General features: G+C 45.2%; 1 protein-coding gene across 1 annotated transcript in view; it reads right to left on the reverse strand.

Annotated features, from left to right (window-relative positions):
• Positions 1-1,349: 1,349 nt before the first annotated feature.
• EIF4E1B (eukaryotic translation initiation factor 4E family member 1B) overlaps positions 1,350-25,026 on the reverse strand; it is a 38,728-nt gene continuing 15,051 nt past the window's right edge. Inside the window, exons 3-8 of the mRNA XM_075859385.1 lie at positions 23,426-23,517; positions 11,183-11,278; positions 6,426-6,489; positions 4,210-4,323; positions 3,026-3,165; positions 1,350-1,539 (exon numbers count right to left, since the gene is read on the reverse strand). Coding sequence (XP_075715500.1) covers positions 1,425-1,539; positions 3,026-3,165; positions 4,210-4,323; positions 6,426-6,489; positions 11,183-11,278; positions 23,426-23,517 — 621 coding nt within the window. The 3' untranslated portion in view covers positions 1,350-1,424. The remainder of the gene's footprint in view (positions 1,540-3,025; positions 3,166-4,209; positions 4,324-6,425; positions 6,490-11,182; positions 11,279-23,425; positions 23,518-25,026) is intronic.

The raw sequence follows: 25,026 nt of genomic DNA on the forward strand, positions 1-25,026 counted from the left end.
TGTTCAACTGACCATACACTGAACAATTGTCACATCATAAGTCGCTTAAATTTCTCAAAAAAAACCACGATGAAGAGTCAATAACAATGAGAAATATTACATTATTTTTACTTGTGTTTAAACTTAAATGTGCACACAGGCTTGATGTAACAAACAAGTACAGTTCCAAAAAGGTAGTCAAGTAAATACTTTTTTGACTTTAAATGTACCCTAAAATAATGTTGCTGCAGGGGAGGGGAAAAAAAAAAAAAAAGTACTATGTAGGACTGGGCAATTATGACCCAAATAAAAATCCTGATTAATTGAACATGTAACCTCGATTAATGAACTATTTAGGCCACACCCCATTTTACATGCTACGCCATTGAATTCATGTTTATCCAGAGCCTGTTGTATATAACACACACACACACCACAGTTTTAGTGACGAGTTGGAGAACCCTCTGTCTGCTCCTCCGGTCTGTGGAGACAGGTGTGATGACATCACTGCCTCACATCCGGTGATACATCATGAATGTTAAAGCATGGACCTTAGGGCCCCCTACTCTACCATTGGATTCAACTATCTGCATCCTGAAGATGCCGTTTAAACCGAAAAAAATAAAATAAAAACAAAATGCGCAAGTTGACGTCGATTAATTGTGCTAAATTTCTGTTTTTTGTTTCAATTAATTGCGCAGTTCTAAAGCGATGACCGCTATTTAAATGACAGACGTTAAGTCAATCAGAGCAATTCCCTAATGTATTGTTGTACATGTACAACATGTTTTAATCATATATAAGAAATTAACGAAAAGATATAACTCCATACTTAGTAAAAGATAAATTTGTGAAAACAGACTACAGAAATAGACTTGGCAGGTTTCAAAACATCAATATTAAGAGTGAGCGTTTTGTTTTTTTTGTTTTTCCTAGAGCATGACCAGTAAAGTAGCAGGTCTGCCTCCATCACTGAAATGCACCCATTCAGACAAAAAAAACACATTTTTTTATAAAAGCCGACATACTGAATAGTCTATATTCATATTTCAAATTTGGAACAAAATAGGAAATAATTGTTAGTTGACTGAATGACACCCTCCCCTACAACTACTACTGTTTGTCAGTGTAAACAAAGGGGACAACATAACATGGCTCCATATAGAGTCCTTGTGTCAAGTAGAATAGTTTTGTCACGTGCTACCGTATGCCATAAGTATTTACTTAATTATTTCTATTAAAACTCCTTCAAACCCCTTAAATAAAGTTTGCCCTTAAAAAATGCCACGAGTCTGCACGGAAACACCAAAAGAATGAAGGGTATATTATTTTATTTACATTTAAATAAATGATATACTTAATGCGCTCTTGACATATCTACCAAGAAAAAAAGAAAAAAAAAAAAAAACGAACAAAAAAACCACCATCTAGATACAGTAGGGTCTTCATACCACAAACTTATTCTTGGTAAGGGAGCTGCTCTTGGTAGCAGTGTCTGCATGCGCTTGATAGCCAATGACCACTTTGGAAGACAGGCCCAGTCTCTCTTTATACACTCTACTGTTGAGAAGGAAAATAAAATGTATATAAGCATGTTTATATATCTAAAAATGTATGGCCAGCTTTACAGTTCTAGTAGAAGATTTTTTGGGCAGGTAATGACAGTTACTCCATTATCAGAACACTATTGGCAAAAGTTATACATGGTTATGCCTAGTGCAGGGTCTGAGAAAGCGGTAGATGACGCAAGGATTCAAAGAACACCAGATAAATATGGTCTTTCACAGGACCTGCAAAAGGCATAACCGTAGAGATTTTTCCTGGAGTGTTCCCTTAAGGGTATGTTCACACAGCGAGATTTGCTGCAAAATTCAGCCTCGCATTCATTTTAATGGGAGCTGGATGCTTCGGTTTTCGCGCTGGCTGATGTTTTTCAGCTAGCGGGAAAACACGTCCAGCCCGATGAGCGGGCAGATTCTGCCCGAACCTCCTATTGAAGTGGATGGGAGGAGAAATCTTCCTGCCGACAGCAGGAATGATTCCACAGCGGATTTTGAACAGGACCCACCAAGCAAAATCCACCATGTGAACTGACCCCAAGTATGCTTTAGTTTTTCATGGGAAGTATCCACTTTAATTCATTCTTCTAATAAATTACCCCTTATCTCGGAAATGAATGGGACCACAGTATGCAACATCTAAAGAGTTCGATATGGCAAAAGAACCTCACTTTAAGGGCTTATTCACACGAAAGGGTTATATGTCCATGTGACGACTGTCAAAACAACGGCCGTCACGCGGGCCTATGCAATTCAAGGTGGCCGTTCACATGGCCGTTGTTTCAACGGACCGTGTCAAGGGTCCGTGAGAAAATAGGACATGTCCTATCTTTTCATGCTTCAAGCAGCCCTCCATAGACTCTAGGCTATGGGGGATGCGTGATATCGCGACCCACAGTGCAGACCACAGATGTGAAAAATGGCTGTTTTACACGGACGTGATGCGCAACGCTCGTATGAATCCGGCCTTAATGAGGGGGGGGGTAACCGCTTTGGATTCACTTAATCATATTGTATAAAATGCATCAGATATACAATTTTGATGTAGTACATCAGCTATACATTCTGTCACTACAGAAAATTAAAACAGTATTTCAGGAGACTAGAAAAGAGCCAGTTCATGAGTTCAGGTCTTGAACAGCAAAGAAAGTATTGTATTTTTATATTTGTGGGTCAAATCAAATTAACAAAAAACATTCTGGCAAAAACAAAGAATTACCATTAACCCTTGGCGACATGTCACACACACACACGACAGCAGCTGAGGGGGCTCCATACGGAGCAGGTGTCGGGCTGTATGTTACAGCGACACCTCACTGCAACAGGTAAAAAGATCACTTTGATTCCGCCTGTTTAACCACAGCACGTCAACCCCCATGTGATGCGATCGCGGGTCTGCCATCTTTGTGCTCCTAGTTAGCCCTGCCAGAGGCAAAGCCTGTAAAAATCACGATAGAATAATAAATGCAGGCCTAGTGCAGTCTTACCCAATATAAGTAACAGCCTCTCTGTTTTCAGCCTCCTTGGTCCAGACTGCAATTTTATCTCCTTTTGCCCGAATGTTAATGACAGCACCACAGATTTCTTCACTGTGTTCATTAAATACTTCTCCAATAAGACATAGCAACTGGACAAGAGACATGGTGGAACTAGTTACATTTATACACCAAAATTAAAGTGTGTTTTCTCCAAAATAAGTAGTTTTTTTTTTTTTGCTTAAGATTAAGGATTGGTTTAATCAGGTTCAGTGTGTAAATGTGAAAAATGGATATACATGCAAAAAAAATAAAAAAAGCTTCAAAATATATCTGCCAATATGATCACCATGGTTGGATAGGCTTTGGCATAATTAAGTTAGGTCTACTTTAAGGCCTAACTAAAGTATTAATGCAGAGATTTATGCTTTTCCTTCACCTTCTCAGCTAGTGGGGGGGGGGGGGGTGTGAGTAGGTATATGATAGATATGCAGATTAGGTGCTACCCGCTTTCCCATTACACTTGATGTGCAGGACTAAAGACTTGCAATCTATGGAGATGAGGATTTTTAGATTTCCTCATTTCTATACAAGACTCTACATAAAACTTAGTTTTACAGCACTGACCATTTAATCCAGAACCAATTTTGTTTTATAAAAAGTCTAGTTCTACTAGCACAAAAAAAACAAACCGATTATGGTGGCAGCATTAATACTGTGTGGGAGTATCCATGGAGACTGTTGGTCAAGGCGGCTGGAAATAGGCGTGCGCAGGGGTCAGGCCCCCCCCCCCACCAAGCTGAACTCTTGCACCAGGGGCCGTGAGCCTTCAGCAAGGCTTCTGATAACAGCGTTTGGTGTACACAGCGAAGATCAGGAATATTTGCTTTATATTTTTTATTTTAGATGCATTGGTGGGCATTCCTATGTCTAAATTATATCCCTAAATGACTTATGAGGCTATACCACGAGCACTGCGAAGAGAACACACACGGTTTTCATTACATTCCAAGAACAATTTCTACATTGTTTTTAGAACCGCAGTACTATTTACACTTCTATTCAGGAATACTAGAAAATGTTATGAATCTGTTCCTATCCTCCCACCCAGGTCATGGGATACTGGCCTTCACACAAGTAAGGGTGTAGAGCACCAGTTATCATTGTGCTCCGCTTTCTAGCAGCTGTTCACTTACTGTCTGAAGCCAAAGGGAGTCCAAGTCACTGTGTCGTTGCTGCTTGGAAAGAGTGATAAGCCACCTTCCACCCCTCTTGTTCCGACTATCTTCCCACATGGGTTCAATCCCATCCTGTGAAAATAAAAGTGGCATAATCTTATTTACACACCTAAGAAACTTCTAGTGCATGGACTCATATGCTTGTTAGGGTATGTTCACACGGGCTATTTTTGGCCGTTTTTCAGGCTGTAAACTGCCACAAAATCGGAAGCACAATGCCTCAAAACATCTGTCCATTGATTGCAATGGGAAAAACGACGTTCTGTTCAGATGGGCTTTTTTAAAAAGGAGTGCAGGTCACTTCTTGGGATGTTTTTTGAAGCAGTTTTTCATGGACTCTTTCGTGGCAGTTTTTGGAGCTATATTCAAAACATGGCTTAAAAAAAACGTCTGAAAAATCAGGAGCGGTTTTGCCTTGAAAACAGCTCCGTATTTTCAGATGTTTTTGGTTAATTGTGTGAACATACCCTTGAGTGTTAGGCTGGGTTCACACAACCTATTTTCAGACGTAAACGAGGCGTATTATGCCTTGTTTTACGTCTGAAAATAGGGCTACAATACGTCGGCAAACATCTGCCCATTCATTTGAATGGGTTTGCCGACGTACTGTGCAGACAAGCTGTCATTTACGCGTCGTCGTTTGACAGCTGTCAAACGACGACGCGTAAAAATACAGCCTCGTCAAAAGAAGTGCAGGACACTTCTTTCAGACGTAATTTGAGCCGTTCTTCATTGAACTCAATGAAGCACAGCTCAAAATTTACGGGTGTCAGAGAAGGCTCGCAAAATGTGAGGAGGAGCATTTACGGCTGAAACGAGGCAGCTGTTTTCTCCTTGAAAACAGTCTGTCATTTCAGACGTAAAAGCCTGCTACCGTGTGCACATACCCTTAGGGGTCAGAAATTTCTGCAATAAATCTGACAGCTCCTTATATCTGAATGTGGTTTGTAAAAATCTTACGCATGTTACAGGGACAACCCTATCTAGAGGTCGGACAGATTTTATTTTCAGAAAGTTCTGCATCTGAAAACATATCTTGTGCAAACTAAAAGAAAAAAATAAGAAAAAATTTATATAATATATATATATATATATATATATATATATAAAGTCTGAAGGGTTTACTCGCAATCAGCTGTTAGGGTTTCTGTATTAGGTGGTATCTCAAGAACATCTGACTGGAAATCTGCAGGTACTTATGTTCCAGTGTACGGCAGCAAGCCAAAATTACAGATTTAAAACCAAGAACTAAGGTGGCAGACTGCAACTAATAAAGTGCAAGGAAAGAATAATGCAGACGGTGACACAGCCTCTTCACAGGTCCCCTTCCACGCTGTAAATTGTACCATGATAATGCTGCAATGGCCTACGGATGTTGTGTCACGGTGGACATGATTGAAGTTACACCCCAGATTGGCTGTTTATTATCACGATTATACATGCAATTTTAAAATGAATTAGGTGAAAATTGCTGCTTGCTTGTCCTCAGAATGGATAGCGCACGGGCTGAAGGTCAAGATCTTAATGGCTTATGGAGCGGTGCTTCTGGTTCTTAGAGGGGACAGGTCATACAAGTCGTACTGGTGAACTTACCTGAATAGCGCTGTATGCCTGCTTCCAGAGCTGTTTTTTTCCTAGACACCCCCCCCCCCCCACCAGTTCCAGAAATATGGCCCACTGTTGTGTTGGCTCCCCATATGCCAATGGGGAGAAGCTGGCTTGCCTGCCTCTGATGCTGAAAAATCAGCACGAGGCAGCTTGAAAGTAGTTCACGCCCCTTTGGCTAACTGCAGAAAATTAGTGCTGGAATCAGGGAGAGCTTTATTCAGGTAAGATAACTAGTTCTACTTATATAACCTAGTGACAGGTCCTCTTTAAACCCACGCCAATGCATATTTACAGTTCAGGTTTAAGCCAACTGCCAAAGCAGACACTGCCAAGTACCCATGGGAAAAGATGGAAGTGGTTTATAAAGGAGCTTATAGAGCCCCTCTCCCTTCAACTAGGTCTCATAACAGGCACATCCAGAGAGGTGTCCAATACAGGTCATGAACACAAATGCCATATGTATGGAATAAACGTTGCTGTTCCTCCAATGCAAACAACTTATCAGCCAGATGACGGCTCAAAAGTATCGCAAAAGGTAAAAGTAATTTCTGTAAGCGTGGTCTTACCTTAAAGATGGAGTAGTCACAGCCAGATGACAACTTGCTTGCAAGCTGGATATGCGTATGCAGCCTAAGATAGATATAATGGTTATCACAGCAAATTTATCACTGGAGGTCTTAAGACAATAAATACTTCTGTGAAATATGCAGTCATATCATTGGTTAAACTTTTATTAATTTAACCAAACATCAGGGAAATCAAGTCATCGGGGCAAAATCTTTCAACTAAATGGTCACATTGGCAGACCCAGAATAGTATGGTACCCCGGCAGTACAAAGGCACATGTTATTAGGCATTATATGCTCACCAATAAGGCTTAATTTACATCTGCGTCAGGACTCCATTCATGGGTTCTGTCGGAGCATTCATTCAGGGGAACCCATGAATGGAGTCCAAATTGACTACATCAAAATGATGGAACCCTTAGGGTATGTGCACACACACTAATTACGTCCTTAATTGACAGACGTATTTCGGCCGCAAGTACCGGACCGAACACACTGCAGGGAGCCGGGCTCCTAGCATCATACTTATGTACGATGCTAGGAGTCCCTGCCTCTCCGTGGAACTACTGTCACGTACTGTAATCATGTTTTCAGTACGGGACAGTTGTCCTGCAGCGAGGCAGTGACTCCTAGCATCGTACATAAGTATGATGCTAGGAGCCCGGCTCCCTGCAGTGTGTTCGGTCCGGTACTTGCGGCCGAAATACGTCCGTCAATTACGGACGTAATTAGTGTGTGTGCACATACCCTTAAACAGTGACAAATGGAAACCATTTGCACCGGATCCATCACCATTGAAATCAAATGGTAATGCAAACGGGAAAACCTATGGTTTGTTTAAATTCCGTTCATGGGTTCCCGATGGAAAGCTCAGACAGAACCCATGAACAGAGTCCTGACGCAGATCTAAGCAGATTTTTAACTGGCCGTTTACTCAAAATGCATTTCTGCTGAAACAACCCCTTTCTATATTGCAGTAGGGCATGTTGCGACATGGAAGGGGGTAGGACTGCGATCCTCTCCCAATATTTGCTACAGAATGACTCTTGCTATTGAGACCACATACCTCCCAACTTTTGAATTAGGAAAAGAGGGACATTTAAGCCACGCCCCTAACCACACCCAATATCCCACATAAACACATCAAATCACGGCCAGATCCTTCTTCAAATAACGCGCGCACATTCTGATTGCGGATCTCTAAACTGTATGGATATCACAGATCCGGTTATATCGTCTGCGTGTTACTTTTCCTAACTTGGGTATAACATTTGCTCATCACAGCAGCAGGACAAACCAAAAGGCTGAGAACAATGAAAGTCAAGAGTCAGACACTGGTGGATGACTTTTCAGTTGACAGGTAGCAGAGTTACATGATGGGGAATTTTGTTTCCAGTTGTGTAACTCTGCTACCTACCAATGGAAAAAGATTTCCACAAGGTTGATTCCCAGGTGTTTCTTTGTGGTACTCTGACAATGGGAAGACATTTTTTTTCCTGTGGTGGATGACGTTTCAGCTGACAGGTAGAGTTACATGAAGAGGAATTTTTCACCGACGTCTAGTTGCTATTGCAGCACAGGGAAGAAGACAGAAGTTGCTGGAGGGGAGTAGAAGTATTTTTATTAACCTTATTTTTTTTTGCAGGTTCTGCTGGACTGTTTGGACTACTTCGATGTACAGTTTTTTTTTTTTAAATAAAATGGTCAAAGAGGGTTGTGTGGGGGAGTTCTTAGGTCTGTTTTTTTTAATCCTTTATTAGCGCCTTGGTAATTGCAGTTGTCTGATTGACAGCGTCCATTACTAAGGTGGGGCTTAGTGTTTGCCAGTAAAAAGGCTAGCACTAACCCCCATTATTACCCTGATACCCACCGCCGCCAGGGGTGTCAGGAAGAACCGGCCAGACACAACCCAGCAGAAGCAGCCCAGCATTACCAGGGTGGGAAGGGCCACAGTTTTTGGCCCTTTCCAGCCTCATACTAGTCTGCGGCCGCCCTAGTATCCAACCATCACTACAGATAGTCAGGTACTGGACCGTACCCGGCTCTTCCCAGCAACCCTGGTGGCGGTGGGTACCGGGGTAATAATGGGGGTGTTAGTGTTTGCCAATAAAAAGGCTAAGACTAAGCCCCACCTTAGTAATGGACACGGTCAGACAACTGCTATTATCCAGAAAAGAAAAAAAAGTAGATACAACGAATCTACGATGTAGTTAACTGTCCAGCGGAACCTGCGAAACAAAAAAATAAAGTTAGTAATATGAAAAATAAAAAAATATTAGTTTTCTGCCCTGTGACGCAGTAGAACTAGACATCAATAAACTTCTGAAACGTCATATTACAAATTAGAAGAGTTTTCCCCACAAACACAGGTATCCCCTATCGACAGTATAGGGGATACATTTGTGATCGCTGGGGGTCCGACCACTGGCACCCCCAGCGATGAGAACTGGGGACCGAAAGTCCCCTGAAGTGGCCAGCGCTCCATTCAATTCTAGGGACTTAGGGGACCAGCTCCATAAAAATTAATGAAGCAATGGTCGAGCAAGTGCACTAGCACTTCATTCTCATGGAGCACGTCGGGGGAATTTCGGTCCCCCGATATAATCGCTGGGGGTCCCAGTGGTCAGACCCCCCTAGCGATCACACATGTATCCCCTATTCTGTGGATACAAGTGGTTGTGGGAAAACCGCTTTAAAGGGGTTTTGCAATCCCTAATAATTGAAAACCTATTCTCAGGATAGGCCATCAATAGCTGATGGGTTGGGGTCCGACTCCCCAGACCCCCGCCGATCAGCTTTTGAGAAGGGGGTGAAGTGCTCGTATGGGCACACACAAAATAAAAAAAGCCTCAAAATAATGGAAAAACCGCTCCTGATTTTCAACCGTTTTTTTAATCAAAGTCACATTTTTCACGGTTTTTCTATAGAGTCTATGAAAAATGGCTCTAGAAGTGACATGCACTTTTCCGTTTTTTTACGCGGCCGTTTTGAAAAGCAGCCGCATAGAAAAAATAAAAAAGCAAATAAATAAATAAAAAAAAAAAAATCGGAACGGGACGACGTTTTTTTCCATTGAAAACAATGGCCCAGATGTGTGGAGGCGTTCTGCTTCCGATTTTTCAGGCCTTTCTATTGAGCCCATCCTCATACAGTGATATCCATAAAAAGCCGAACAGAAACAAAGCGGCTGAGCGCTCACACCAGCATTCAGCTGCTTCGTTTCAGCGATTGGTGGGGGGGGGGGGGGGGGGGGGGGGTCTTAGAAGTTTGGATTGGTGTGGGTCCAAACACTCACATGTCACTATGACATGTCAGAAGTTTGTCAAACGTTTAGCTACACTCTAAAAAGAATGTGCCTGGAGACACTAGTTTCTGAAATCATAAACTAAGGTCATGTGTTCCCAGGCACTAAATTGTTTTTACTCCCTACTCCCCACTGTCTTCCTGTGTCGGTTTTCTTTTTATCTGCTCCGCTTGGTGCCGTGCTGCCTCAACGCTCTGCTCCTTAGCTCCAGGCAGAACGTGGTTACGCCGAGCGTCAGTCACGTGGTCCAGCTGGGCGCAGGTATTAAGTCGTTGGGGGGGGGGGCGGCATGGCTGGCGACAGGGAGTGTCCAGAGTCGTTGCAGGGGGATGGGGCGTGGCTGGCAACAGGAAGTGTCCGGGGCAGGGCAGGACATTGTTCAGACCGCCTAGGACGGCGGGTCAGCAGTGAAAAACCAGGACGGTTGGGAACTATGAGACCAGCATGCATCTAAAACAATAGAAACTGGGCTATAAAACACTGAGCAACCCCTTTAGCGTTAAGCTCCACCATTACTCCACCTTGGAATCACTTTTTATATTACTTTAGAGAAAATCATCAATTCTCCTGTAGATTCGAATTATGGCCATAAAAAGCACTAGGTGATCAAATAGAAATAGTCATGAAAATCAGATTTTAAATAAATACTTTAACATCTACATCTCAGTTCACAGAGGAAACAGTGATTGACATTTTAATTTGTTGAGGTATTAATTTTAAATGTTAGATTATGAATTCTGAGAAAAGTGTTACGTAGTGTACACATCGAAAAGAGCTGCAAATATCATCCATACATTTGTAAGTGTATCTGGAGGCGGTCAGAGCTAGAGATATGACACATTAGGGATAATAGGGCTGACCAAATTTTCTATTTACATAAAGCAATTTTTTGACTGGCGCTCTTTCGGACAGCCTTGTCCTTTGAATAGCAGTGCATGGGGTCTTTAAAGAGAATGTCACCATAACTTTTTTTGTATTTTGTGATCATGAGGAGTAAGGGCTTGTTCACACTTAACGGAATTGCTGCAGCAATTTCGCAGAAACTAGCAGGATTTCCGCTGTGGAAAAACCGCACCATTTCCAGCCTTTCTTACTGCAGAAAATGGTGCGGATTTTCAGTCCACTTTCCGCAGCAGGAGTTAACATGTTACAGTAAAAAAATTACGCACCACAGGGGAATTTCTGCTCGGAAATTTTACGCAGTGTGTGCATGAGATTTGTTAAATCTCACCCACTTTGCTGCTACTGTATTCTGCTGCGTATTTTTCGACCGCAATTCCACATGGAAAACACGCAGCAATTCCGCTACGTGTTAACAAGCCCTTATAGTGATTGATAAATTAAATGTACTCCAAAAATAACGGCAATTACATTTCTTCTAAAAACCTTGGGGAGTAGATTTAAAAAAAAAACAAAAAAAAAAACAAAACACGCCCTACAAAACCGTACTTACGCCCAGAAGTCTTCTACGGTGTTGAATGTTGTAACAAGGCGCAAGTTACACTGCCATGGTTGGCTTCTCACATTTTTGAAGAACCAGAGTGCCCATCTAGAGTAGTGATAAAATGTTAAATATTGATAAAAATGTAAACTGATACTTTGAAATGTTCTAAAGTATGCTACTTTGAGACCTTAAAGCAAGGTCATATCTGACTAGCTGGGCTTCTAAACGGACTTAGGTTTTCTGTCTCGATTGTTTTTTCTTGTGAAGCTCCCACCCTATTACAGGATGAATTCCACAGCTGGGAGTATGGGGTAAAGTATGGAAACTATTTCAGGAATATATAGTCAGAAAGCTTACAAACATGACAAAAATCACCTTATCTGAAGTCATAAAATGTTGTAAAGAAGAAATTTCTTTAATCCACTGAGGTATACAATAGGATTCAATTATACAATATAGTTTAGGACAAAATGCATAAACCAAGACACTACACGTTCCTTTTCACCAAATACTAATGTAAAGTTAAAACGGACACTTGATTAAATAAATCCTCGCTAAATGGTTTATTTCATATCAGGCAAACAATGGGTGAATTTAGATCATTTGTGCCAGGACTCAAGCTTGGCTTGTACCCTTAGTGCCCCCTTCCCCCAGATATGCATGCCACAAATTAAGGAACCCTGCGTTTAGGGCAAATAGAGTTGGTAAGCAATCACTTAATTTGATAGAACTAGCCATGATTGATTCCTTATTCTACATGCCGATATTACCCATGATTGTACTTTTGCCTTACTAAAAGTTTGCGATAAGCTGACTTTTTACTCAACAGCATAAGGCCGGATTTACAGGAGCGTGCGAGTTTTGCGTGCGCAAAAAACGCTGCGTTTTGCGCGTCCAAAAGGCGCTTAAAGAGGCTCTGTCACCAGATTTTGCAACCCCTATCTCCTATTGCAGCAGATCGGTGCTACAATGTAGATAAGAGTAACTTTTTTCTTTTTTTTTTTTTTTAAACGAGCATTTTTGGCCGTTATGACCATTTTTACATTTATGCAAATGAGGCATTCTAAAGTACAACTGGGCGTGTTTAAAGTTAAAGTACAACTGGGCGTGTATTGTGTATGTACATCTGGGCGTTTTTACTTCTTTTACTAGCTAGGCGTTGTGAATAGAAGTGTATGATGCTGACAAATCAGCATCATCCACTTCTCTTCGTTACCACCCAGCTTCTGGCAGTGCACAGACACACAGCGTGTTCGAGAGATCACGCTGTGACGTCACTCACTTCCTGCCCCAGGTCCTGCATCGTGTCGGACGAGCAAGGACGTGTCGGACGAGCGAGGACACATCGGCACCAGAGGCTACAGTTGATTCTGCAGCAGCATCAGCAGGTAAGTAGCTACATCCCGAGTAAAACCATACCCCAAATGTGGTCATAAACAGCTGTTTGGACACATGGCAGGGCTTAGAAGAGAAGGAGAGCTATTTGGCTATTGGAGATCACATTTAGCAGGAATGGTTTGCGGAGGCCATGTTACATTCGCAGAGCCCCTTGAGGAATTCATCTAGAGGTGTAGTGAGCATTTTGACCCCACAGGTGTTTCATACAATTTATTAGAATTGGGCAGTGAACACAAAAACAATCCCTTTTCTTCAATAAGATGTAGCTTTAGCTCAAAATGTCTAATTTCTCAACAAATAAAGGAAAAAAAAAAACAAAAAAACACCAACATTTGTAAAGCAATTTCTCCAGAGTATGGCAATACCCCATATGTGGTCATAAACTGCTGTTTGGGCACACAGCAGGGCTCAGAAGGGAAGGAGCAGCATTTGGCTTTTGGAGTGCAGATTTTGCATGGATTGTTTTTTGGTCGCTATGTCGCAACTGCACCCAACAAGGCATTTATTAAGGAGTGTAGTGAGCATTTTCACTCTACAGGACTTTTCCACAAATGATTGCACCGCAGATGGTGCAAAGTAAAAACTAACATTTTTCCCTAGATATGCTATTTTAATGGCAAATATGTCATGCCCAGCTTATGCCACTGGAAACCCCACATATATGGCATCGCCATACCCAGGAGAACCCTTTTAACAACTTTTGGGAGGTGTAAGTAAACTGCGGTTTGGGCACACTGTAGGGTTCAGCGGGGGGAAAGAGCACCATTTGGAGCATGGATTTGCGTGGTAGTAGTTTTGTTTGAGAATTGCTGGCGTTTTAGTTTATAATGTGGGGCATATGTAAGCTGGGCAAAGTACATCAGGGGAATAGTCAGGTGGTATAATAAGGTCCTTCCTTATACACCTTTTGGTCCACACTCCCCAGCAAAATTCCCCAAACTGCAAAGGTGCAAAGTGTTTTCCTGGTATAATACGGGCACTCTCGCATCCAGCAGATATGTTTGGGCCCTCCCCTTCCTTGTTCCCTAGTTTTAGGGCCTTGATAAATCGCCTCTTGAAACAGAAGAAGTCTTCCCCTCGGGCCTGCACAACTGCATATTTTAATTTTTTTATTTCCAGAAGAGGCTGGACGCAGCCTGCAGGGATTAAGGGAAGCCGACATGACCGTCCTGGTAGGGAAAGGGTTAATGAGGTGAGGGAGAGTTGGAGGGAGTTGGAGGGGGGACGGGGAGGAGTTAAGGGGGAGGGGGGGCCGTTACTGAGCTTCCCGCTGTTTCTCGGCATTGAGCCGGAAGCAGCGGGAGGAGTAACACAAAAACAGTAAGCTCCCCGTTGCCCGTGCTTCTCAGGATGGCAGAGTCTTTAATGTTAGAGCGGCTGCGTGCCGCTGCTGTGCACCACGGTCCCGGATGGCTTGAGGAGACCGTGGCTGCAATAACTAAGATCCCGGACGCCGTTTCGCCACGTCGGGCCCGGCGTTCGGGGTCTGTTGCACAGGACAGGCTCCCCTCCCCCGGCCCCCTTACAAGCATGGCTATGGCGGCGGGGGGGGAGTCGGCAACAACCGCTCCTGCGCAGAGCAGGCAGAAAGCGTTGCCGGGGGTGACGGCGACGCAGGCCGGGTCGACCCGTCCCTCTCGGCGGTCCCGACCTCCAGAGCGCCTCAGTCCGGAGGCAGTCCCGCGGACACGGCGTCGCAGAGGGAGCCCGATCCCGGACGCTGCAGGCCAGGCAGCTGGGAGGACCGCCCCTTCTCAGGCCCTGCGTCCTGGCAGGAATCCCAGGCCGCGACGGGGTCCGGCGGTAAGCAGGGAGTTGCAGGCTGGGCTCCCTGTCACCCCTCCCCCATCAGATGGAAGATTTGGAGGACAAGGTACGGCCGCCCCGCCTGGTGATGTTCCGGCCAGGGGGCAGGCTTCGTCAGGATCGTCTAGACGGACGCCTAGATCTGCAGCGACGTCGAGGCAACAGGTCCGGTCGGAAGTCTGGGTCCCGGCGGTCGGGCGGCAGGTTGCCGGCCCATCGGTCAGCGCGTCCTCATCCCCGTTCCACAGATGTCGTTGGGATGGACAGTCGTCGGCGAGAGAAGAACTGGAGGAAGGTGAACTGGACGTGTATCGTCGAGGTCAGGAGGGTCCGGCTGACGGGAACACAGCGCCTGTGCAGCCCGGTGAGTGTATAACTCCATCATTGTCTTATCCAGCGATTTTTATGTCGGGTGTCGGCGGGGGGGCTGCTAGCATTGCATCGGGGGCCGGTAGTGGCGCGGGCGGACGCGACGGAGCGGGTTTGGCAGACTTAGTGGGTTGCTTACGGGAGCTGGTGGGGCGCCTAGACAGGGCCGCGGCGCCGGTAGTAACGGAAGTGTCCCCTGCGGTAGTTTGGGAAGGCCCCAGGGACGTGGGATCGTTACAGGCGCGTCCCGTGATGGTGGTTAGAGAGGCGGTCGCGGTGTCGGTACAGACCGAACCACAAAAGGATGGCGATCGAGTGCGTATGGATGATCGTGCTCGGGGGGAGGTGTACGTTTGTTTTGAGGGTCCGTTGGGGGCGCATTTAAAGCAGGAGGTGCGTGATCGGATCTGGAAGGACGAATATGTTGAAATTTTTTCTCTCTTGCCGCTGGCTAAATTTAATTTGGATAAGAGCAAGCGGGATGAGAGTAAAAAGGACGAGGAGGAACGGCGGCGGTATAGGCTTATCCCGCAGACGTTCGTTAATTGGTCGCAGGCGTTCGCCATATTGGCCAGTGTGATAGGGGAAAAGGCGCCGGAAAATTGTTCGGCGTTGTTTTGTTATTTTGATGCCATTGGGGAGGCTCATAGGGCGTATGGGGGTCAGGCGTGGCTGCGATACGATGAGCAATTCCGTCAGCGGAAGGCGGTTCGGCCGGCGATTCGGTGGGACCAGAAGGATATTGCTCTCTGGTTACGGGTTACGGCTCCGGTTAGGCAGTCCTTTCCCGGGAGCGCCGGCCAGGGAGGCCAGTCTAGTCAGGTTGGACAAAGCGGCGGGGGAAAGGCGGGGTTTTGCTGGCAATTTAATGAAGGTCAGTGCAAGTTCGGGGCCACGTGCAAGTTCAAGCATGTGTGTTCCGAGTGTAATGGTGCATCACACGGGGCGGCAAAATGTCTGCGAAAAAAGAGGTCAGGGAACCAGCACGCGGCTGGTCAAGGGGGTGTCGCCGGTGAGGGTGGAAAGGATGGCCCCTTATCTAAATGAGTATCCGGATAGGGCGGCGGCTAAGTTGCTTTATGAAGGGTTTCGTGTTGGTTTTGTTATTCCTCCGCCTCCTTATGAGGTTCCGGTTACGCGGAGGAATTTAAAATCGGCTTACTTGCATGCGAAAGTCGTGTCGGAAAAGTTGTTAAAAGAAGTTTCGTTGGGCCGCATGTCGGGGCCGTTTGTTGAGTCGCCGGTAAAAGATTTAGTTGTGTCCCCGTTGGGTATTGTCCCTAAACGCGAGCCCGGAAAATTTCGTTTGATTCAACATTTATCGTATCCCAAGGGTTCGTCGGTAAATGACGGGATTGATCACGAGTTGTGCTCCGTAGTTTATACCTCATTCGATAAGGCGGTGGGGTTAGTGCGGGCTGCGGGTCTGGGGGCGCTGCTAGCAAAAACCGACATCGAGGCTGCGTTCAGGTTGTTGCCGGTCCATCCAGAAAGTCAACGGCTGTTGGGTTGTTTTTGGGATGGGGCTTTTTACGTGGATCGGTGCCTTCCGATGGGGTGTTCCCTTTCTTGTGCATACTTCGAGGCGTTTAGTAGCTTTGTGGAGTGGGTAACGAGGGGAGTATCCGGGGTCGACTCGTTGATCCATTACTTAGATGATTTTTTGTGCGTTGGCCCGGGGGGTTCGCCGGTTTGCGGTAATTTGCTTCATGCACTACAGAAGGTGGCGAGGGATTTTGGGATTCCTTTGGCGCCGGAAAAAACGGAGGGCCCGGTTGCGACGATTTGTTTCTTGGGAATCGAAATAGACTCGGTGGCAATGGAGTGTCGTCTCCCGGCGGATAAGTTGGGTGCTTTGAGGCTGGAGGTTCGACGGGCTTGTAGAATGAAGAAAATGACGCTGAGGGAGCTTCAGTCGCTGCTGGGGAAGTTGAATTTCGCCTGCCGGATTATGCCGATGGGGAGGGTGTTCGGTAGGAGGTTGGCGGCGGCAACGGCGGGAGTGCGTGCGCCGCATCATTTTGTGCGGGTCAAGGAGGAGCACCGAGCTGATCTTCAGGTTTGGGATGACTTCTTGGGCCAGTACAATGGTCGCTCGCTATGGATGGCCCCAGCGCAGGATACGAGTGATTTGAATATTTTTACGGATGCGGCTGGGGTGGGTGGTTTTGGAGCTTACGGGGGAGGTCCGTGGTGCGCGGGTCAATGGCCGGCTAGCTGGGTGTCCAGTGGACTCACGCGGAATCTGGCCCTGCTCGAGCTGTTTCCCATCGTGGTGGCGGCTACCATTTGGGGGGACAGGCTCAGGGATAAGAAGGTCCGTTTTTACTGCGACAACATGGGGGTGGTGCTTGCCATTAATAACATCACGGCGTCCTCTCCTCCGGTAGTTCAATTGTTGCGACATTTAGTGTTGGTGTGTTTGTCGTTGAACGCGTGGGTGGTGGCGGTGCATGTCCCGGGTGTACGGAATTGTATCGCTGATGCTCTTTCTCGCTCGCAGTGGGATCGGTTTCGGAAATTGGCACCGGGAGCGGAACGTCTCGGTTTGGCTTGTCCGGAGCATCTTTGGGATCTGGTATCGGTCCCGTAGAGCAGCTGTTACAAAGGTCTTTGGCGCGCACGACGTGGAGTGCTTATGCTGCTTGTTGGAGGCAGTGGGAGGAGTGGGTAAGAGAGTTGGGTGACGTCAATACGGATAGAGACAGGTTGGTGGCACTTTTGTACTGGTTAGGGGACGCCTGGGAGGCGGGGTTTTCAGTAGCGAAGGTGAACCGGTTCATATCTGCGGTGGCGTTTGGGTTTAAGTTGCGGGGCTTTCGGGATGTATCGAAGGAATTTCTGGTATCGCAGGCTTTGAAGGGGTTGCGCCGAGGTAGGGTGGAGGCGGATAGTAGAAGGCCGGTGTCGTTTGCTTTGCTTAGCTCGTTGGGCGATTCATTAGCATCGGTGTGTCGTTCTTCAGATGAAATGGATTTGTTTCGGTTGGCTTTTTCGTTAGCGTTCTTTGGAGCATTTAGAATAGGTGAGTTGGTGTCGCCAAGTACTAAACAGGCAGGGGGGCTGAGATCTGGGGAGGTGAGCCTTTTTGCAGATCGGCTGGAGGTATGGTTGCGTCGATCTAAAACTGACCAAGTAGGGAAGGGTAAACTGATAGTTTTGTTCGCTCTCCCGGGGTCGGTCATGTGCCCAGTAGAGTGCATGCGGGTTTTACGAAAAACAGGGGGTCTCCAGATTTGCCTTTGTTACGTCATGTGGATGGGTCGTTTTTGTCCAGGTTTCAGTTTGGAGCTGTATTTAAAAAATGTTTGACGGCGGTTGGTGTTGCGGCAGGCTCATATTCATCTCATTCCTTCAGGATTGGCGCAGCAATGGAAGCGGGGCGCTGGATGATGAGGGGGTGAGGCGTATTGGTCGTTGGGAGTCTAAAAGGTTTAAGTCCTATGTCCGCCCCCATATGTTATAATTTTGTTGTTTACGCTTTACAAATGTTATATGGTGGTGCCTAACTGTGTTTTCCGTTTCAGATTCGCCTCCGTGTTTGGTGTGGTTGATGGGTCATTCGTACGTGCACTGGGGGGCTTTGAGGGCGGACGTCCGCCCGGATGGTCGCCAGTTGCGCATTCCGCGACAGGACGCGGTTGTGCATTGGCTGGGTTTTAGAGGTATGTCATGGAGCAGGGTGTTGGCGGAATTCCAGACATATGCGCGGCTTGATAGGGTTCCGGAGGTCTTAGTGTTGCACGTGGGTGGGAATGACTTAGGAGTCCGCCCCTTTCGTGAGTTGGTGCGGGATATCAAACATGATATGTTGTGTTTGTGGGTATCTTATCCCAAGTTGGTGATAGTGTGGTCGGACATAGTCCCAAGAAAGCATTGGCGGTTAGCTAGATCTGTGGAGAGAGTCAATAAGGCTCGCATTAAAGTTAACCGGGCGGTGTCCCGTTTTGTGGCAAGAAACGGGGGCATTTGCGTGAGGCATAGGGATTTGGAGTCAGGAGTGGGGAATTTCTGGAGGAGTGACGGGGTTCATCTGACCGAGGTTGGCATTGATCTTTGGAGCTTGGCGATAGCAGAAGGCATAGAAAGGGCTGTGGTGGTGTGGAGGAACTCACAGGCTTAAGGTGGTCAAGGCCTGTTTCGCTGTGCGGGGGGAGTCCTTGAGGCCAGTCAGTACAAAATGGTGGGGGGGTCGCATCGGGGGTATGCGTCCCCCAAAAAAGGTACATGGTTGAAGACTTCATCGGGTGTTATCCCTTTGAAGTGGTCTTCTGGTAGAAGGTATATCACTTGAAGGCTTCATCGGGTGTTATCCCTTTGAAGTGGACTTCTAGTGGTCGGTATATCACTTGAGGGCTTCATCGGGTGTTATCCCCTTGAAGTGGACTTCTAGTGGTTGGAGCCATCTGCAGAGGTGAACGGTGCTTCCGAGCTGGTTTACGGCTGGAGGTAATTGGTGGTTTGCAGATGGCTAATTCGGTGTGTTCTTTAAAAAGGAATATCTGAAGGGGCTTCAAGGACTTCCTCTGCTCGGGTTAATGTTAACGTTAAATTGTTATTTACGATTCTGAGCCATGTTGGGTCATGTGAATTATTAGGAGGAATTCTCTGGTGGATTCCTAACTAGTTATCCGAATGTTTCGGATTTAAATTGTTTTTATAAAACTGTGAAATTAATAAACGGCTGCTGTGGCCATTTCACATCCAACCTCGGTGTCATGTGTCTTTACTAAAGTGGGGGTGGTGGGATAGTATGGTCTAAGGTTAACACACGACTCTACCTAGGCAGGTCAAGAAGAGGCTGGACGCAGCCTGCAGGGATTAAGGGAAGCCGACATGACCGTCCTGGTAGGGAAAGGGTTAATGAGGTGAGGGAGAGTTGGAGGGAGTTGGAGGGGGGACGGGGAGGAGTTAAGGGGGAGGGGGGGCCGTTACTGAGCTTCCCGCTGTTTCTCGGCATTGAGCCGGAAGCAGCGGGAGGAGTAACACAAAAACAGTAAGCTCCCACCCTCCCGCCCTTGGTTTGTTACTCCTTAGGTCTTATGTACGTCCGTCTATGAGCGTTGCGTTTTTATTTGTGTGCTTATTTAACATGTTTTTCTTTTTTCCGGAGTAGGTTCTGTTGTCATGGCAGCTGGCGGGGGGAGTCCTTGAGGCCAGTCAGTACAAAATGGTGGGGGGGTCGCATCGGGGGTATGCGTCCCCCAAAAAAGGTACATGGTTGAAGACTTCATCGGGTGTTATCCCTTTGAAGTGGTCTTCTGGTAGAAGGTATATCACTTGAAGGCTTCATCGGGTGTTATCCCTTTGAAGTGGACTTCTAGTGGTCGGTATATCACTTGAGGGCTTCATCGGGTGTTATCCCCTTGAAGTGGACTTCTAGTGGTTGGAGCCATCTGCAGAGGTGAACGGTGCTTCCGAGCTGGTTTACGGCTGGAGGTAATTGGTGGTTTGCAGATGGCTAATTCGGTGTGTTCTTTAAAAAGGAATATCTGAAGGGGCTTCAAGGACTTCCTCTGCTCGGGTTAATGTTAACGTTAAATTGTTATTTACGATTCTGAGCCATGTTGGGTCATGTGAATTATTAGGAGGAATTCTCTGGTGGATTCCTAACTAGTTATCCGAATGTTTCGGATTTAAATTGTTTTTATAAAACTGTGAAATTAATAAACGGCTGCTGTGGCCATTTCACATCCAACCTCGGTGTCATGTGTCTTTACTAAAGTGGGGGTGGTGGGATAGTATGGTCTAAGGTTAACACACGACTCTACCTAGGCAGGTCATGACTTATTGGAGCCTTAACTAATTTTATTTTTTCATAGATGTAGTGGTATGAGAGCATTTTTTTGCAGGTTGAGCTATAGTTTTTATTGGTAACATTTTGGGTTACATGCAACTTTTTATCCTATTTTTTGGGAGGCAAGGTGACCAAAAAAATAATAAAAAAAAATAGCAATTCTGGCAAAGTGATTTAGTTTTTCTTATACAGCGTTCACCATGCGTTATAAACGACATGTTAACTTTATTCTGCGGGTCAGTCCGATTCCAGCGATACTGAGTTTATAACACGGTTTTACAACTTTTTGCACAATAAAATTACTTTTGTAAAAAGAATGTATTTTTTCTGTCGCCAAGTTGTGAGAACAGAACGTTTTGATTCTTTCGTCAACTATTTGAGGGCTTGTTTTTTGCAAGACGAGCTATAGCTTTTATAGGGACCATTTTTGGATACATGCGACTTTGATTACTATTTATTCCAATATTTGTAGGGCAAAGTGACCAAAAAACAGAAATTCTGGTATAGTTTTACATTATTTTGTTATGCTGTTCACCGTGAGGAATAAATAATTTTATAGCTCATGCCGTTATGGTCTCGGCGATAACAAATATGCAGGGTTTATGTATAATTTTTCTTCAATAATAAGGACTTGATAAGGGAAAAAGGGCAATTGTGTTTGATTTTATTACATGTTTTAAAACTTGTTTTCTCACTTTTTTTCCCCAAGTCCCACTAGGGGACTTGAACGTTCAACGGTCAGATTTCTTTTTCTAATATATTGCACTACCTATGTAGTGCAATGTATTAGATCTGTCAGTCATTCACTGACAGCAAGCAGATTAGGCTTCATCTCTCGGCGGGGCCGGATTGGCTTCTGTAATGGCAGAGCAGACCATTGTTAGGCCTCCTGTTGGCACAGCAGCAGTTGGCAGGCCTGACTGCATGTCGATCTGCTAGAAACCTCTAAGATGCAGCGATTGCTTTAGATCGCTGCATCTAAGGGGTTAAAGGCAGGAATCAGAGCTAGCTCCGGTTCCTGCCGTTACAGGTGAATGTCAGCTGTAACATACACCTGATATCCACTGCAGAGGACGCCGGCTCAGCTCCTAAGCCGGCACCATCTTGCCGTCTGCTACGGAAGCCCTTCAGGCCCAGTCTCCAGGCAGGGCCTGGAAGGTTTCCGGGCTAGGCAGACCGGGAGGCCAGTTTTAGGCCTCCGGTTGCCATTGCAGTCACCAGAACCCCTGCAATTTCATTGCTGGGGTGCCGATGATCTGCAAACAACTTAAATTCAGTGATCGCCTTTGACCGCTGCATTTATGCTAATGGTGGGGATCGAAGCTAATTTCGGTCCACGCCATTACAGTCAGATGTCAGCTGTAATACACCGCTGACATCCAGCAATGATGGCACAGACTCCGCTTCTGAGCTGGCACCATGCATTTGTCATATGTATACAGCAAAATGCAGGAAGCCCTAGCTTTCCATGACTTATCCATACGGCAAATGTCGGGAAGGCGTTAAAAGACTGAGAGAAAACGTGACAGGCAGACCGAGGAAAAAAAACACAAAATCCCTAGTGTACAAAATTCTAGAGGAACGTGTCCTGTCAGAACATTAGACTGAAGAAAAAAATAAAAATCCTCAAAGAAGTTGCTTTGTATCCAATAAACACAAACATTTGAACAGCACATTCCAACAAAACGTGTATACAGGTGCAAGAATGCTTGGGACTGCAAATATACAGCACTCTGCGAACATAAATGCCACTAAATGTGCATTACTGCTAAATCTACTTACAATAGGGAGGTTCTTAGCGTACATTTTGTTCACACCTGACAGGGGTCGTCTTGTCGTGGCAGGTGGGTTCACACAATTTGATCAAAATGTGAGCTAAGAATCTCCCTATTGCAAGTAGATTTAGCAGTAATGCATTTTCTTGTGTGCTTTGTATCCAAGGCATTAAGTAGTATAACAGGAAAGCTTTCACTTCCAGGATAAATATACAACATTACTAGTGGAACACCATCTGTTACTGAATACATAAAACTTAATACTGCTAAAGTATGCTTATGTTTCATGCGCTACAAAGGGTTGCATTTGGGACTACTGAATACTACTTTTTCAGAGAAAAAGGCCTGTTTCAAACCCCCCCTTGGAGGCTTTTATTTATGTAGCACCAGAACCTTTGTTGATCTACATTCTAAATCTTTTACAGGTAACATACATTTTTTAAAATATTATAAATATGTTAAAACAAATTATACACATCATATTGCAAATGGATTACACTAGATAGCGGACTAAACTAGATGTAGTAGGAGAGGAGTCCACACACTTAAACCAATTCTGCAAAATCCTATCAGAAATATAAGAATTGGATTTTTTTTTCTCCCCGAAAAAAAAGCCAGTTTGCTAGCATAACCAAGGCCCACTCTAGGTTAAATATATGCAACATTGTTATAAATAAAGTTATTAACTGCCTCTTACTTGAACAATTCCTTTAAATTGATCCCACGAAGACAATTTTTAAAAAGAAGCCAGCCCAGAGATTGCTGCGGGTCCGGTCTCTCTAACCCACGATAACAGCCAGATATAAAGCTATACAATAATGTAATGTAAGGAAACGCCAGGTCGGATAGAACAGAGGTCTATAAGTCTTCGTAGGACATATGAGCAAGGATTATTCTCAAGAGACAACCCCTTTAAAAGGTGCTCAAGTTTGTTTGTTGGCAGGTCTTCTAACTTTATGCTTTTTATGAACCCAAGATAGTGAATGGTCAACAAGAGGTCCTGTTTTCTTAGCTTAATTACATTTTTCTACCACCACTTCCCACCTGGTGGCAAAACTTACCAACTCTTGCAAAGGACAGAGTCAAAATGCTGTAGTATCTCATTACCTGCTCTGTAAAGGATGTATTTCCACACGTCCAAGAGCAGCCACTTCTTTTTTCTTTTTCTTATCTCTTCGGGAGATACCCTTAAAGGTTGACTTGAAGAAAAAAAATAAAAATAAAAATAATTTTATTATATACCAAACAATATTGGCAGAGATAAATATAAGGCTATGTTCACACGGAGTATTTTGCCGATTTTTTTGACGCGGAAACCGCGTCACAAAACTCGGCAAAAACGGCCCGAGAACGCCTCCCATTGATTTCAATGGGAGGCGTCGGCGTCTTTTTCCCGCGAGCAGTAAAACTGCCTCGCGGGAAAAAGCGACATGCCCTATCTTCGGGCGCTTCCACCTCTGACCTCCCATTGACTTCAATGGGAGGCAGAGAAAGCGTATTTCGCGCTGTTTCATGCCCGCGGCGCTCAATGGCCGCGGGCGAAAAACGGCGCGAAAACCTGCGTGCAGGGAGAGGAAAATCTGCCTCAAAGTTCCAAACGGAATTTTGAGGCAGATATTCCTCCCCCAAAATACTCCGTGTGAACATAGCCTAAAAGACAGAAGTGGAGGAACTGAACATTGTAACAACCAACCTATTATAGCTTTAGACCTCCTTCACATACTTTTCTGCATTTTAAAATCCATAATAAAGCCATTCATTTCAAGTGATTTTTATGGCTATTTTTTCACGCGGCATCTTTTAATGATGTTTTTTTTTTTTTCTTTATAAGTTCGATGGAGAAAAAAAAAAAAAAAAAGAAGCTTTACTTGGAGAAAGCTGTGTTGTGATATAACGCCACCGATTCCCAAAATGCTATAAAAACGCCAAAATGCTGCCTCAACTGGTCATGGTAAATTTAGTGGCTGGTCACACGATTGCCGAAACGTGGTCACACGATTGCCGAAACGCCGTTAGTGGGAGGCTGCTGCTGGGTCTAATTAAACTATAAGGGCAGCTTCACACTTAGCGCAAATACTGCGGATTTTCCGCAAGTGGATAAGATCTGGACAAACGTCATCCAATCACTGCGTAAATGGGGAGCTGAAAAACGCTCAGAAATTGACCTGCAGTGCGTTTTTTTTTTTTTTTTTAGTCCACAGCATCAGTTGTATTTGGGTAAACACTGCACATTTGTCGTAATTTTTCCCCATTAAATTCAATGGGAGGTAAAAGTCGTAGCAAATAGCAGGATTTGAGTTTTTTGCAGCAGAAAACAAGCCATTACGCCGCAAAAAACACAACTCAGAAAAAAAGATAAAAATCTTATACGTACATAGTGTTTCTTCATCAAGGCCAGCCTCCTGGGATGACGTTTCATCCCATGAGACTGCTACAGCAGTCACATGGGATGAAACAGCATCCCCAGGCTGAAGAAAGTTACAAGGTCAGAGAGCTGCGTCGCAACGCGGTGTATCCATATATTTTTTTTATGCACAGGTTTCTGTAGTGAACATGCCGGCCGAAAAATCTGCACCACAATTTGGTGCGGTTTTTCGGCCAGAATTGCCTGCAGCCTTCAAGGCGGATATGCAATGAGCTTTTACGCAGCGTATTCGCTCTGTGTGAACATAGCCTAACAGCTGATTTCCCTTCTAAGTGGGACTGTT

The sequence above is a fragment of the Rhinoderma darwinii genome, chromosome 3, assembly GCF_050947455.1.
Source record: "Rhinoderma darwinii isolate aRhiDar2 chromosome 3, aRhiDar2.hap1, whole genome shotgun sequence".
NCBI classification, from domain to species: Eukaryota; Metazoa; Chordata; class Amphibia; order Anura; family Rhinodermatidae; genus Rhinoderma; species Rhinoderma darwinii.